Source organism: Sceloporus undulatus, chromosome 1, assembly GCF_019175285.1.
Source record: "Sceloporus undulatus isolate JIND9_A2432 ecotype Alabama chromosome 1, SceUnd_v1.1, whole genome shotgun sequence".
Lineage (NCBI taxonomy): Eukaryota > Metazoa > Chordata > Lepidosauria > Squamata > Phrynosomatidae > Sceloporus > Sceloporus undulatus.
In genome coordinates this window covers 265,623,890-265,637,874 of record NC_056522.1, presented here as the reverse complement: position 1 = coordinate 265,637,874, position 13,985 = coordinate 265,623,890, and the positions used below count along the sequence as shown (strand labels likewise).

The window sequence follows — 13,985 nt, the reverse complement described above, 5'->3', positions numbered from 1 at the left end:
AAAGTATATGAGAACATTATGTGTAGCAGATCCTGCATTAATATATTCCCTTTGTTCTCTTTGCTAGTGGAACAGCCATGGCTATGACATTGCAAAAAGCTTTGGAAACAAATTCACCATGATATCACCAGTCTGGCTTCAGGTGAAGAGAAGGGGCAAGGAGAGATTTCAATTGACAGGGCTCCATGATGTTGACCAAGGTTGTCATTCAGCATGTGTTCTGTGCCCTTTACCTTACCAGTTTCTCTTTCTGGTTTTGGTTTGCATTATGTAAATACTGTATATACTCAACTATAAGTCGACCTCATGTATAAGTCGAGGGTAGGTTTTGGGAGCAAAATTATGGATTTTGATATGACCCGTGGATAAGTCGAGGGTAAGACTTAGGGGCATATAGCAAAGGAGCTAAAGGATGAAGCAAAGCAAAACAATGTCAAAGAATTTACAAAATTCCAGCAGACATAACTCTTTGTCCTCAGTCTTAAGGCTGGATGGATGAGAGAGTAGAGGGGGTCAGTGCTTCCAGGACAGATTATACTCTTGCTTTTCTCCAGGGGATGGTTTCTTCTTTTAAATAAGAGTTAAGGTACAGTACTTACATTGACCCATGGATAAGTCGACTCAGGTTTTTTGGGTCAATTTTTGACCTACATTTCTAGACTTATACATGAGTATATACAGTATGCTGAATTTTGCTGTAAAATGCTTTTCTTTGCAGATGGTAGGTAGTTACGAAATCTTGAGTAATGTCAAATTTGACTGCAGTTGGAGTTATTAGGTGTATTCTGTACAATTTTATTTATTTATTTAATATGCCACCTTTCTCCCAAATTGGACCAGAGGTGGCTCACAATAGATACTCAAAAACAATAACAACAACAATAAAACTGTACACATTTAAAACACAAAACACCACATGAATAGAACATGTAAGCAGTGTGACATTTTTTAAAAATTTAATTAAAAATGTAAAACCATTAAAGCCATACCCAAGCAAACACCCTAGTAAGAAGCCTCCCTGGGCACAATTACAAATTAAAAGCCTACATGAAAAGAGCAGAGAGGGGGGCCAGCCTAGCCTCCCATGGAGGGGAGTTCCAGAGTGGGGAGCAGCCACTGAGAAAGCTGTCTCTCATGTCTTTACCAAACAAACTTGTGATAATGACAGGACCAAGAGAAAGCCTTCCCCTGAAGAGCCTGGGGTACTAGCAGATTCATAGGGGAGATATGGTCATTCAGATAGGTGCAAATAGTCTGGACCTAAGCCATATAGAGATTTATAGCTCATGACCAGCACTTTGAATTGTTCCTGGAAATGAACTACTAGCCAGTGAAGCTGTTTTTACATGGGGGTTATATGCTCCCTATAATTGGCCCCAGTCAGCATTCTGCAGTTTCCAAACAGTTCCCAAAGCCAGAGCCATGTAGAGTACTTTACAGATTATATTCGAACTGGGATATAATCAAGGCATAAATCACCATAGCCAGTTCTGACATCTCAAGGAAAGGGCACAGCTGGCACACTTGTTTTAACTGTGCAAATTCATTCCTGGCCACTGTTGAAACCTGGGCTTCCAGGCTCAGAGCTGACTCCAAGAGAATACCCAAGCTGTAAGCCTGACATTTAAGAGGGAGTGTAACTCCATTCAGCACAAGCAGAGGAGATTATTGCATGGAGAAATATTCCTGCTATAAATTTGGGATTGAAAATTCAGAACCTGGTGTTATTGCATGTTCCGGCGGCCAAGTGAACACAACCCAGATGCAGCCCGGACCCCAGCCGTGCTTATCCTGCAGCTTGCCATTTTTGAAATTCTGCTGGATAAGCGTGGCTGGGGTCCAGTTTGCATTCGCTCGGCCGCCGGCACATACGATAATACCTGGTTTTAAGTTTTCAATCCCCTATCTATATCAGGAGTATTTCTCCATGCGATAATCTCCAGAGTCCCTATTCCCTGACCAGCCTTTTAACTGACCAGGAGCACCTCTGTCTTTTCTGAACTAAGCTTCACTTTGCCCTATTACTGACAAGAGACATTGGTTCAGTACGGAGACTTCTTCTTTGGAATCAGATGGGAAGGATAGATAGGAGTTGGGTGTCATCAGCATACTGGTGACACTGTACCCCAAAACTCTGGAAGGCCTTCCCCAGCAGTTTCATGTAGACAGCGCTTAACCCTGAGAGAACTAGTGAGTCTAAACCTCACCAAGTAGTGACCTGTACATGGCAACAGAACTGTAGGAAGTTCCCCCATACCCAGATCACTATCATCCTGTCCAGAACAGAAAAACAGGTCCACAGCATGTCTTGCAGTATGAGTGGCACTAGATACTACTTGGAATAGACCCAGGGTTGTCATGATGGTCATGAAGTTCTCGGCTGCTCCTGACAGAGCAGTCTCCGCAAAGATGTTGAAGTCCCCTCATGCAGCCAATTGAGCCAGTTCATGAAAGGAGATTCTTGAGAAGTGGGGAGGCATGCACCAACAGAATCCTTATTCTGTCATGCCTCCATTGCTTTTGAAAAAAATATATAAATGTTCTGTCCCTCTTGGGCTTGGGCCAAGTGTGCTGATGTTTTTCTCTAGTTTCTCAGTGGTACTATTATGACTATGCTTCTGTTAACATTCAGCCACCTGAGATTGCTGTTAGTAGCTGCTGTTAAGAGCTATTAATTGGTGAATGGTGACATCACATGCCTTTGAATGCTATGGTAAACGTAACATTTGGCTGGGATTCTTAGTGTTTGCAAATATGCATGGTAACATCTCAACTCATATACAACACCTAACAGTCTGTTTTGTAAGCTAAGGTTTTAAAGATATGAGAGTACCTCTAGAAAACAGAAATAACAGACATAAACATATCACCAAAATAGATTCAAACAGCCACAGCCAGACAATTCAGGAAATGGCTCAATTTGCTTGACATGATGTGAGATAATTTCTGTTGTAATGATTTAATGGAACAAGTCTGTTAATTGGCACTGCACAATTAAAAACCTTTTGCTAGCTGCCTTGAAAGATTGCAGAGCTTCAATATGCTAGTATATGTGCATTCCTGGTACACAAAGCCCCCCCCCCCCCCCCAAAAAAAAAGAATTATGTGTCCATATGAGATTCTCTTCACTGTGTGTTAAACCATTGCTTGCCAATTGGTACATTTTTTTGGTTTTATGTTACCAGTTTGTTTTTACATAGGCATCCACCTAGCCCTAATTTAGTAGGTACAGGTTGTAAGAGTTTTAAAAATTAACTGTGTTTGAAAAAATAGTCTTTCTTGATTTTGTTATCTTTGTATTTACTTGTCATTTGTTTTATTTTTTAACAGGCTGGATGAAGGAAGTCAAGAAGAATGCCAAAAACATCAAAATAGGTAACTTTGGAATGAACTTTCTATGGCCTGTTACAGACAGCCAAAATAAAGCTGCTTCGAGTCACAGTGGAGGTAGGGTGTTTCAATGATGCATGAGTCCTAAGAGTCCAGAAGTCGCACCAAAGCCACGCTCCAGCCCTAAGGACTGGAGCATGGCTTTGGTGTGGCTTCTGGACTCTTAGGACGCATGCATCATTGAAACACCATACCTCCACTGTGACTCGAAGCAGCTTTATTTTGGCTGTATGTAACAGGCCTATATTTGCATTCCATTCAGTCTGCAGTACCCCCATGCCACCTACCTTTTCCTGTTCCCGCATGTTCTGCTGTTGGGCCTACTGTATTAATCTGGTTGACAGACTGTATCGGACTAGATAGGATTATAGTCTAACTAAGGCGGGTTACAGACTGCCATTTAGGACGCGCTCTGCACGTCCTAGGGTTAGGAAGGGGCGTCCTAGGGTTAGGAAGGGGCGTGCTAGGGTTAGGAAGGGTTGCCCCTTCCTAACTGGCCCCGTTCCCAAGACGCGCAGAGCGCATCCTAAATGGCAGCGCCCATCCACATGGGCGCTGCCATTTTTACGTCGTGGACGCTGTGTGTCCAGACGTGGCGCGGCGGAAGTGACGCCGCGAGTGCACGCCTTGCGCCTCGCGGCGCCACTTCTGGGGGGGCAAAAAGGAGCACCACTTCGGCGCTCCTTTTTCGCTGCGGCCGGAAGCCTCGCGGTCTGGCCGCTGGGGCTTCCTGCCACAGCTAATGGCGGCGGCGGGAGAACGGCCGCTTGAGGGTGGTCTGTAACGCGCCTAAATTTCATTGATCTCCTTCCAGCTGCAAAATGTAAATGATAAATCAGATCCAAAATCTGGTCCAGTCAACTTTGAACAAGAGTCCTGCAGTATTCTGGATTTGCAGGGGTGAGATGGAGAGTAGTTTGGAAATGTTAGGAGAGGAAAAATATTTTTTTTCTTCCCTTTTCTTTCATAGTGGAACTGCTGCTTCCCAAATGATAGACCCGAGACCATCTACTGAACATTGGAGGAAACAAGGATGTAGTTAGTCACTTCCTTGGAAGATTTTTTTTAAAAATAGGGTTTGGTCTCCTGTAGCTCTCTCCCATCACATAACTTGAAAATCATACTTTATTATAGTAAGTCATACATCACATTTTCCCATGCTCCTTTAAAATAGGGATGCACAGCTTCTCAAGAGCTATGCATGTACACAACCCAACAGCCTCTTTCTTCTCTGGAAGGACATGGAGAGCCTTTTCTCCACCTTCCCTTCCTCAACAACCCTGACAGAAATTATTCTTTCTTTCTTGTCATAGGAAATCAGTGGTTCAGCCGTCTTGGTGATGTATGTGTCAGGGCACTGTGGGGTCTTTGCTTATGACCTTAGGAGGCTGAATGATGTCTAAAAGCTATGCATCCCTTCTTGAAGGCCTGGTTCAGATGTTTATCTTGGCCAAAGAATCAGTTCTCATGATGAAAAAATGGATTGAGTCTGCACAAATAAATGTTATATTTCCCCTCATTCATATCTGATAGAGATACTGATGTGACATTTCTACTCTTACAGCCTTTAAGAAGGCTCTTAAGATGGATCTCTTCTGACAGGTCTTCCCTACCAAGTTCCTCTCCCCATTTACTGTGACTCTGTCCATCAATTCTTCTCTTACATTTAATGAGAAGAATTAAATTAAAATTAATTAAAATAAATTTCTTGCCTCAAGAAGAAGAGCCCTCCCTCCGTTCCAGCTGTCATCATCAGACCTGGGAGGGAGTGAAAAAGAGAGGCCCGATTTCCATCAGGCCTAACTGTGAATGTACTCACTTCGCTCTCTTTAATTTTATTGTGTTTTATTTATTTTTTTGTATTTTATTTTATTCTCTTTATTTTTATTGTTGTAACCTGCCCGGATTCCTTGTGATTGGGCGGGCTTTAAATATATTGTTGTTGTTGTTGTTGTTATTATTATTATTATTATTATTATTATTTGATGGCTCAGGAGCCATTGATGCCACATGAAAGCCCCCTTTAAATAATACTTACAATGGAAAGGAGTTTACCAGAATTTTCATATACTTATGAAGAAGTATTAGACTAGAAACATATTTGAAAACACAGAAAAAGCTGTAGTGTGAAAGTATATGATTTCATGATTATGGATAAATTAACAATGATGTTAAATGACAGATCAGAGCAGCAATTTGAGAGAAAATAGTTGAAAATTAAGAAGCTTTGGATCTGAAAGAAAAAAATCCTATTGCTTTTTTTTCTCGCCTCGTTGTTCTTTTTCTCTTTTTAATATTGATGTCTCGAGACTACTTTGGACTGGATGATACACAATCATATAAGTTTGCCTCTGTTTTATAGGAATTTTCTCAATTAAAAAAAGCTGTAGTAAATTAGGGGAGGGAAGAGATGGAATATAGCTATCAAGAGGACATGCTTTCATGTCAGTGCTATTAATCACATATTTCCCAATGGTGTTCATTTTCCTTTTTTTTAATCCTTAGTACCAAGAATTTTGTTTGAAGGCTGGAGTTACCAGGACTTTGAGAGTGTGTTTAATAGTGAAGATGAGATAGAAGAACTTACAAATAATATGGTTCAAGTAGCCAAGGTAAAATCATCTCTATTGTAAGTAAGTAGGTAAATAAATAAGATACAAGAATAAATATTTGTGTTAAATGAAAACAAACACATTTACTGTTTAAGTAACATGTGTAAAATAACATTGCATCAATAATCATAGGCTGTATCTACACTGCAGAAATAATGCAGTTTGACATTGCTTTAACTACCATGGCTTCATCCTATAGAATCCTGAGATTTGTATTAGTGTCACCAGAGTTTGCTAACAGAGAAGGCTAAATCTCAAAAACTACAAATCCCAGAATTCCATAGCACTGAGCCATGGCAGTTAAAGCAGTATCAAAGTGCATTATTTTTGCAGTGCAGATTAGTACTCAGTGTCACATGCAGAACTGAATACATGAGAATGTTGAATCCTAAGTAAGGAAAAACATTTCCAAATGAGTTCTTAGTACTCAGTAGAATTAGTTCCTTTAGCACAGGGGTAGGCAACTTTTTTGAGCCGGGGGCCGGGTTGCTGTCCCTCAGACAACTGGGGGGCTGAAGCCAAAAAATAAATAATGTAAAAAATGTAAAAATAAATAAATAAATAAATAAATAAACTGGGACAAATGTAGGACAAATTTTTCAAATGGAGGACACTTTTTTAAAAATGGAAGACACGCGAAAAAATTTGCTGCTTTTTAAAAAATGTTAATATAAATGCATGTTTCTGTGGCTTCTATAGACAATTGCCCCCCTTGCCCACCACTTGCCCCCCTTGCCCGCTGCTTGCCCCCCCTTGCCCACCTCCTCTTGATAGGCCAAAGGCCCCACACCCTCACGTGAGAGGCCAAAGGCTCCGGCGGCAATCAGCGGCAGGACCAGGCTGGGGCCTGTCCCCAGGCCTTGCCGGGCCGTATCTAGCCCACGGGCCGCAGGTTGCCTACCCCTGCTTTAGCATGTGAGTAAAAAATACACTAGTCTAAATTCTGGCATTTTAAAACTCAGTTGCTTTCAATTGTGTCTACAGATAAAACTTTATACTTTTTAGATTTTCTTTTTATTGACTATCATGTCAATTTTCACTTGTGACAACTCTCATGAATGAGAGACTTCCAAGTAATCCTGGACATTAAAAGCCTTGCTTAGGTCTTGCAAGATTAGGGCTGTAGCTTGCTTGCCTGAGCCTATCTATTTGTAATGTGGTGTTCCTGTTTTCTTATTACCTTCTGCTTTTCCAGTGGGTCATATCTCATGTGTCATCAGTTTAGATACAGTGATATAGAGTGGATATGGTAGTGCATTCCATGCAAGTAGAATGGGTTGTGTATACAATTCAATGAAATACATTTGGTAAAATATATAAATGACTATATTGCAAGTGTGAAGGTCCTACAGATAAAACTAAACAAAATCAATAACCTTGAATGTCTATTTTTTGTTTTCTTAAATTGCCTTTTTAGTGCTTTTATTTATTTCATGCTTTTGTACTGTATTATTATTATAAGCTGTTTTGGGTTTCATTCATGAAAGAAAGGTAGGATATACATAAGTCAAATAATAAAAAAGCAGTGTAGAAAATAAAAGCATTTATAACATTTTCTCTAATAAAAAGATTAAGAGCCAAACAGGTAGGTTTTCACAAGACATCAAAAGTAATACATTCCATTGTGCTGTCTGTTGATTTAGAACAATCTCTTGTGTTTTCATTATCTTAGAGTGAGAATTTTGATGGGTTTGTGGCTGAAGTTTGGAGTCAGCTAGGAAATCAAAAGCAAACGTAAGTCTAGAAATTTTTAAATTCTACATTCGTAGTCATATACAGTACCTATTAAATTTTTTAAAGTTGTGATCATAAATACCATTTATGATTAATCTAGTTTCACTAAAGCTGGTGGAGCTCATTCCTAAACAGGTTTCAGATTATATGTAAATTACGGTCAAGAATCTTGTTGACAGAATAGGTACCACCAAGAATCTCTTGATATTTCCATAAAGTTATGGGAACTCTTTAGGTTTTATACCACTTTAGTGACTTGGGATATTCCAGGCTATATCATAGCAGGTCACAGTTGTTGTTGTCAGAATGAGAGTGATTCTGGAGTGCTGAGTCATGGGCTCTTTCTGCATGGCCCCAGTCTTTCTAAGTTTCTGCAACAGCATGAGAGAATTACATTTTATAGAGGCACTATGCTTTTAAAGTTGGACCCAGAAGTGCTAGTAATTTCCACACTTCTTCATGCAAACTAGTAACTCAGAGTTCACAAAAATAATCTTTGTAGGTACTGATTTTGCAATAACTGTGAAATCACGTATCAGGTAGCATGGGGCCCAGGATCAGTCAGATGGCATAGGGAAAGGGTTTGGGGGTAATGAAGACTAAATCTAGTTCCCACCATATTTTCCACTGTGATATTTCCACACATTTCCCCTTGCATGCAAAAATGGTCCCAGTCTTGTTTATTCTACATATACATACTTATTTATTTATACCCCGTTCTTCAGCCAAGGCTATCAGAGCGGCTTACAATTTGTTAATTAGACATTTCCCTGCCCTCAGGCTTACAGTCTAAAAAAAGACAAGACACAAAAGGAGAAGGAATGGCAGTGGGAAGGGGAAAAGTCCAGCAGATCTGTTCTCCCTCGGCATCTGGTGTAGAATACAGGAGGGTCATCTCGATGCAAAGATCATCCCTTTTAACATGTTCTTACTGCTTGTTGGTTTAAAATATTTTTACCTTGGAATTAACTATTATACTCCAATTTTGAACTAAAATAATTTGATTATGACTTAAATATTGTAATTTCCCCCAAACAGGTCCATACAACACCACCACCCCACAAATATTGTAATTGGTCCCTGAGGGACAAACAAAATGTAAGAAGTAGTTTTGCAGTGGTCCAAAAGAACTAAGCTCTGGTTAGAGAACCACCTGAGAAATGTAAAATTTGTTAGCTCTTTTGCATTGTGTCTCATTCAATTAATTTATATCTTAATAACTGAGTACTGGAATTTTTTGATGTTAAAAATTGTGCTTCAGTCAAACAGTTAAGTTAAAAATACATCTGATTGCCCCTTTATTTTTGAAAATTTCCATCTTAATTGGTAACTTGCTTAATTTCAACTAGTTAGTCTTTGTCCCTGGAATCTAAATGCATTTTAAATGATGTGTTTGAAATCTCTTTTGAAACTTGAATTTGGAGCCATTACGGTGGTAATGTCTCTGAGGAGTTTATCAAATGGGGAAAATTGGAAGATTAACCAAAGGTTAATCCGGGATGATCCAAGGTATTTCACATAATTTCGCAAAAGATTTTCAAATGACATTGCAATCAAATGGAACACAATTCAAAAGCACTTGTGAGATATCATAGGAATAGGTGAATTTGGAAAAATATCGAATTTATAAATCCTTTCCCACTGTGAATTCACAGTCAATTTATGTTAGTATAAAATGCATCTCGAGTTCGGCCATGGGTGAATTTTTGGAAAAATATTGAATTTATAAATCCTTTTCCACTGCAAATTCACAGTTAATTTGCATTAGTATGAAATGCATCTCGAGTTCGGCTATGGGATTACTGTCAGCCATGGGATTTTGTCCTCCCTGCGCATGCACAAACAGCTAATTTGAAATCAAGAAGCTGATGGGTACATACTCATATGATGAATTCATTCACATTCACCCTACTTTCTCTTTTGGATGGACACTGTGTTTGTCTGTGCATCTGATAAGCTACTACGTAATATCTTGCATTTTTGGATTTCCTCCCCTTTCTTCTTTCGGGACAGTGATACATTCCTCTGTGTGAAAAAGTCCTGAATGTCATTGACCAGTTTCCAAAGGCGTGTGCATCTGGTTCACTGCACCTAAGAGTACCGGGGACAGTTTTTCAGTCCCACATGTGGATTAGGAAACTGCTTAGGAAACTGGTAGTGTGGGCTGTTCAGAAACAGTTTCTAATGCAGTGATGTATGTATTTTTTGTTTGAAGAAAAAAAAAACCTAACATCTTTGGGTATATAGAATTTCATAATCATGTCTGCAGCCAGTCTCTAGATCTAGTCTGCAGTGTCTGTAAAATTGCTCTCGTTGAATGATGAGACACAGATTTTCTTGTATTACAATATTTTTTTTTTTTGTAATTCTAACCTTGGGCTTGTTGGTTCATGTCTTAATTATGGTTGGAAGAAAATCATAGTGCTTGAAATGTGTGTATGCATTGCTACTTGAAATCTGTCATGATGTTTCCACTCTTCCCACATGGTGGCAGTATCCACTCATCTTTTTAGAAGAATATAATTTTTCTTTTTCCTAGGCATGTTATGAAGCAAGGATCTAAATTCATTGGTAGGTCTATCCTGCTGTTTTATTTCTTGGTATATGACATTTATATATTGATGATCTTAATCAAGCTGAAATGATTTGAAAGGGAACAAGATACCCTGATTAGTTAGGTTCTGATGATTTGTTGCTTTTAATTTGATAGAAGTGCTCGCATGAATTAAAACACAGTTGTTATTTGAAGTAAGGTAAGGGAGTGGAGCTCAGCTTTCAGAGCAAGCACTAATGACCAACAAATAGGGTAATTAGGGGTTGCTGATCAGAATAATACTTTATCAACAATATGTAAAACAGTACTATAGAGTAGCACAATTCAGAGGAAAATACAGCTCCTATACTTTAATAATTATGTTGAAGAGAATGAGATTTATAAGTACAGGGTTAAGCCTTCATTCAGGACAGTTATATAGTTGCTATTATGTTATATAGAAATTGTCCAACATCTTGTAAGTACTGAACAAATTACAGTTGTTTTTCTCTGGGGTGGGGGGAACCTCTCGGAGTCAGATCATGACAAATTGATATGGCCATGATGGTTTGCTATAATATAGAGGGATGCAGTGAGATCTCGGTACAGTTATTATTTTCTTTGATTCTGGGAATTGAGCATCTTGTCCATAGCAACAGTATGTCCCCAAGGTCTGTTGGAGCTTGTGGAATGCTTGCAGGTGAGAGTCATGACTCCCTTGTGGCATATTAAAGCAGAAGTGCAGAAATTGGAAGTGCTTCTGCTTCTCCATTTTCTGTACCTCATGAGCCTTTTCTGACATGGATAAATTTCATCCACATGGAACATTATGTTGTTTTGTTGTGGCAGGGAGACTTTCATGATGCCTCTTCTTTTTCCTTTTTCCTTTATTCATAAGAGAAGGAAATGTAACTTACTGTTCAGAGCAAAATTGTATTTTCCATTTATATCCAAATATGGGAAAAATTTTAACACTTTCGAACTACATCCAAACAGAACAAGGATATGAAACCATGGTTTGAATATGTTTGATTAAGCAAAAATAATTTTCCTGTGTTCAGACATAGCAGAAAGCTGTACTTTGTTTCAAACCTGAGAAACCTGTTTTAAGTATCCTTTTCTTACATGTGAAGAAGGGTGCTGTGTGCGCTCCATGGCACCTTTTTGTTACAAAAAAGGGAGATTTGGGCAGGGATAGGAAGCTTCAAGCCTGGCAGGTGGGATCTCTTCCTCCCTCTTCTTTCAAAAAAGGGGCTTTCCTTTCTTAAATTAGGTTTGTATGTTAACACCCTTTTCCAAAGCCCTTTTGGAAGCTAAGAAGGATCCGGCTTGGTTGGGAGACCACCAGGAAATGCAGGGATTTCTAAGGATGGTAGGAAAGAATCCCATGTGAAACCCAGGATAGCAATTGCTGCTGGTCGGAATTGACAGTACAGGGCTAAATGGTTAGCCTGCTTCCAGTGTTCTTAGATCTGCTACTATCTCCTGTTCCTCCCTTTACGCTTGTGCTTCCTTAGTGCCTTTGGTGAGGGTTGTATGAATTAAGTTCCATTTAGATTATGTTCATTGTCTGCCAGTATTGACTAATCTCTCCTTTGCTTTCACAGTACATTATGTTTTCTGAACTATGTTTAGGTTGGGAGATGGTCCTGATTCTTACTAGATCTATCTTGCAAGTATTTAGTTGTGCATGAAGACAATTTCTTGCTTTTGAAATTCAGTGCATTAAGGAGATCTTGGATCAGGTACTCATTAGATTCTGAGCAGGCAAAGGCACACTAACTGTTTTGTTCAGGCTGAGATTAGACTGTAGATGGTGCTACTACTCCAAAGTTATCTGCAGCATATGCTGTGTTAGCTATATGGCTAAAACATCTGCATTTGACCTTCAGGTATCTACTGTGAGAATAAAATAACATAACCTGTTGGCACATCATTACTTCAGTTTGAGCCTTGGAAATTTAATCTATTAATCAAAGGCTTACAGTAAGTTGCTTCCTTCCTTAGTATTGCCTAAGGCAGTGAAAAGACAACTGGCAATAACTCATTCCTGAACTCAGATGGCTTTTTAAATTTTGTAGACTTTAACTTTTTACTAGTTGTCTACAATTATGACTTTATTTTGTAGATCTTCTTATTCATTTTTAATTCCACCCTGGAGAATTGTTGATTTTTTGGGGGAGGGGAGGGGGCAGGCGAGTGACCATCAAACTTGAATCTTAGTTATAATTAAAATGAGATTCTAAGGGCACACAACAAATAATGTGTACTGAGTTAAACTTTCTGATGAGGTCAGCATCATTAGCAACTTAAAGTAGGACAAAGCAGTTCTATGATACCCAAAGTGTCTGAACACATGTTTAATGAATGAAGTGGAGGGTGAAGGGGCAAAAAAGGGAAATACAGCTTTGTATATGCAGACAGCTAATATTATCTAGAACTGTGGCCAGTAAGCTTTTTAAATTATTATTAAAGAAAATCTTAATTGGTCCAGGGGAAATTCTCAAAGCAGCATTTGCCTTAGAGAAGCTCTGAAGTTAAATTTGACAATGGCAAAATACATAATGAATATTTAATGGTGTTTTGACATGAAGACGAGTTTGCTGCCAACTTATCATGCTTCCTCCCCCCCAAAAAAACAAAACAAAACAAAGGATAGTGTATGTATGCATATTCTTCTCAAGTTGACAGTGATAATAGGGGAAAATATGGTCCTCATACAGGAAAAACTATTGTTGAGAGGAAAAGGGATATAATTTATAGGTTGCTTGTAAATGGGCATTCAGCCAGGGCTTTTGGGGATAGCAGAGTGCAGGCACACTTGATTTACATAGTCTGTTTGGGTTGACAAATGGAAGCACATTTAAATGAAGCCTGAGCATTAACCACTAATCCCTGCAATTGGCTCAAGGTGCTCTTGGGGCAGAGACATTGCTTGACAAGTTAGTCTGCCAGTACTTAAATCTTCCTGGCTATTTATCTTACAAAAGCAACTGCCATCATTCTCCCACCTTTGCCATAAATCAAGTTAAACTATATAATACAAGTTTAGTAGCAAAATTGTCTCATATACAGTTCTGTGATTCTATTCTACTATGTCCTAAAAGAGTATAAAGTCTTCTCTTCCCTCTTCCACTCTGTAAACTCCTTTTGTGGCTTATACTGGTAGGGAGAAAGTGCTGAGTTCTGTAATGATCCCCAAACAGTGCCGAGATGGTAGCAGAAAAGTCAAGGCAGCTGATTCTACTTTTTCCTCTTATCTTGTGTGCTTGCTTGTTTATTTCTGCAACACACCATGTGCTGCTTGTTTTGTTGTTGCTAGAAGAGACAGTAAAATCAGGAGATCCAATTGTAGAAGGGCTGTTTTTGTCCCTTGAGGATACAGGAATTGGTCCCTTGGCTTGATAGATAGTTCTTGTATTAATAAATTAAAATGCAGCTACTAAATCCTTGATAAAGACAGCTGCTTCTCATTTCAAGCAACTTAATGTCAAAGGTCTGAAAGGTACCCCCTGTTAGTAGATATCTGAATATTCATTATATTCTTTGTGTCAGAGCTACACGAACGTTTAAGAACAGTGATCATAACGATATGTTGAAGCCATCCATAACCAATCAGTGGCTAGAATGATGCTTTGGGATGTCACCCACCTACTGCCCATTGATGGATAGCTTCAATGTGTCATCATATTCATATATCCTAAAAGTAACCTTTC

The 13,985-nt window shown here is 39.0% G+C and overlaps 1 protein-coding gene across 5 annotated transcripts in view; it reads left to right on the top strand.

Annotated features, from left to right (window-relative positions):
- The window catches only part of CHID1 (chitinase domain containing 1), a 165,564-nt gene that overhangs the window by 4,755 nt on the left and 146,824 nt on the right, over nucleotides 1-13,985 (top strand). For all 5 annotated transcript variants that reach the window (XM_042446346.1, XM_042446343.1, XM_042446344.1 and 2 more), the window contains exons 4-7: nucleotides 68-200; nucleotides 3,331-3,375; nucleotides 5,896-6,002; nucleotides 7,675-7,736. In XM_042446346.1, coding sequence (XP_042302280.1) covers nucleotides 68-200; nucleotides 3,331-3,375; nucleotides 5,896-6,002; nucleotides 7,675-7,736 — 347 coding nt within the window. The remainder of the gene's footprint in view (nucleotides 1-67; nucleotides 201-3,330; nucleotides 3,376-5,895; nucleotides 6,003-7,674; nucleotides 7,737-13,985) is intronic.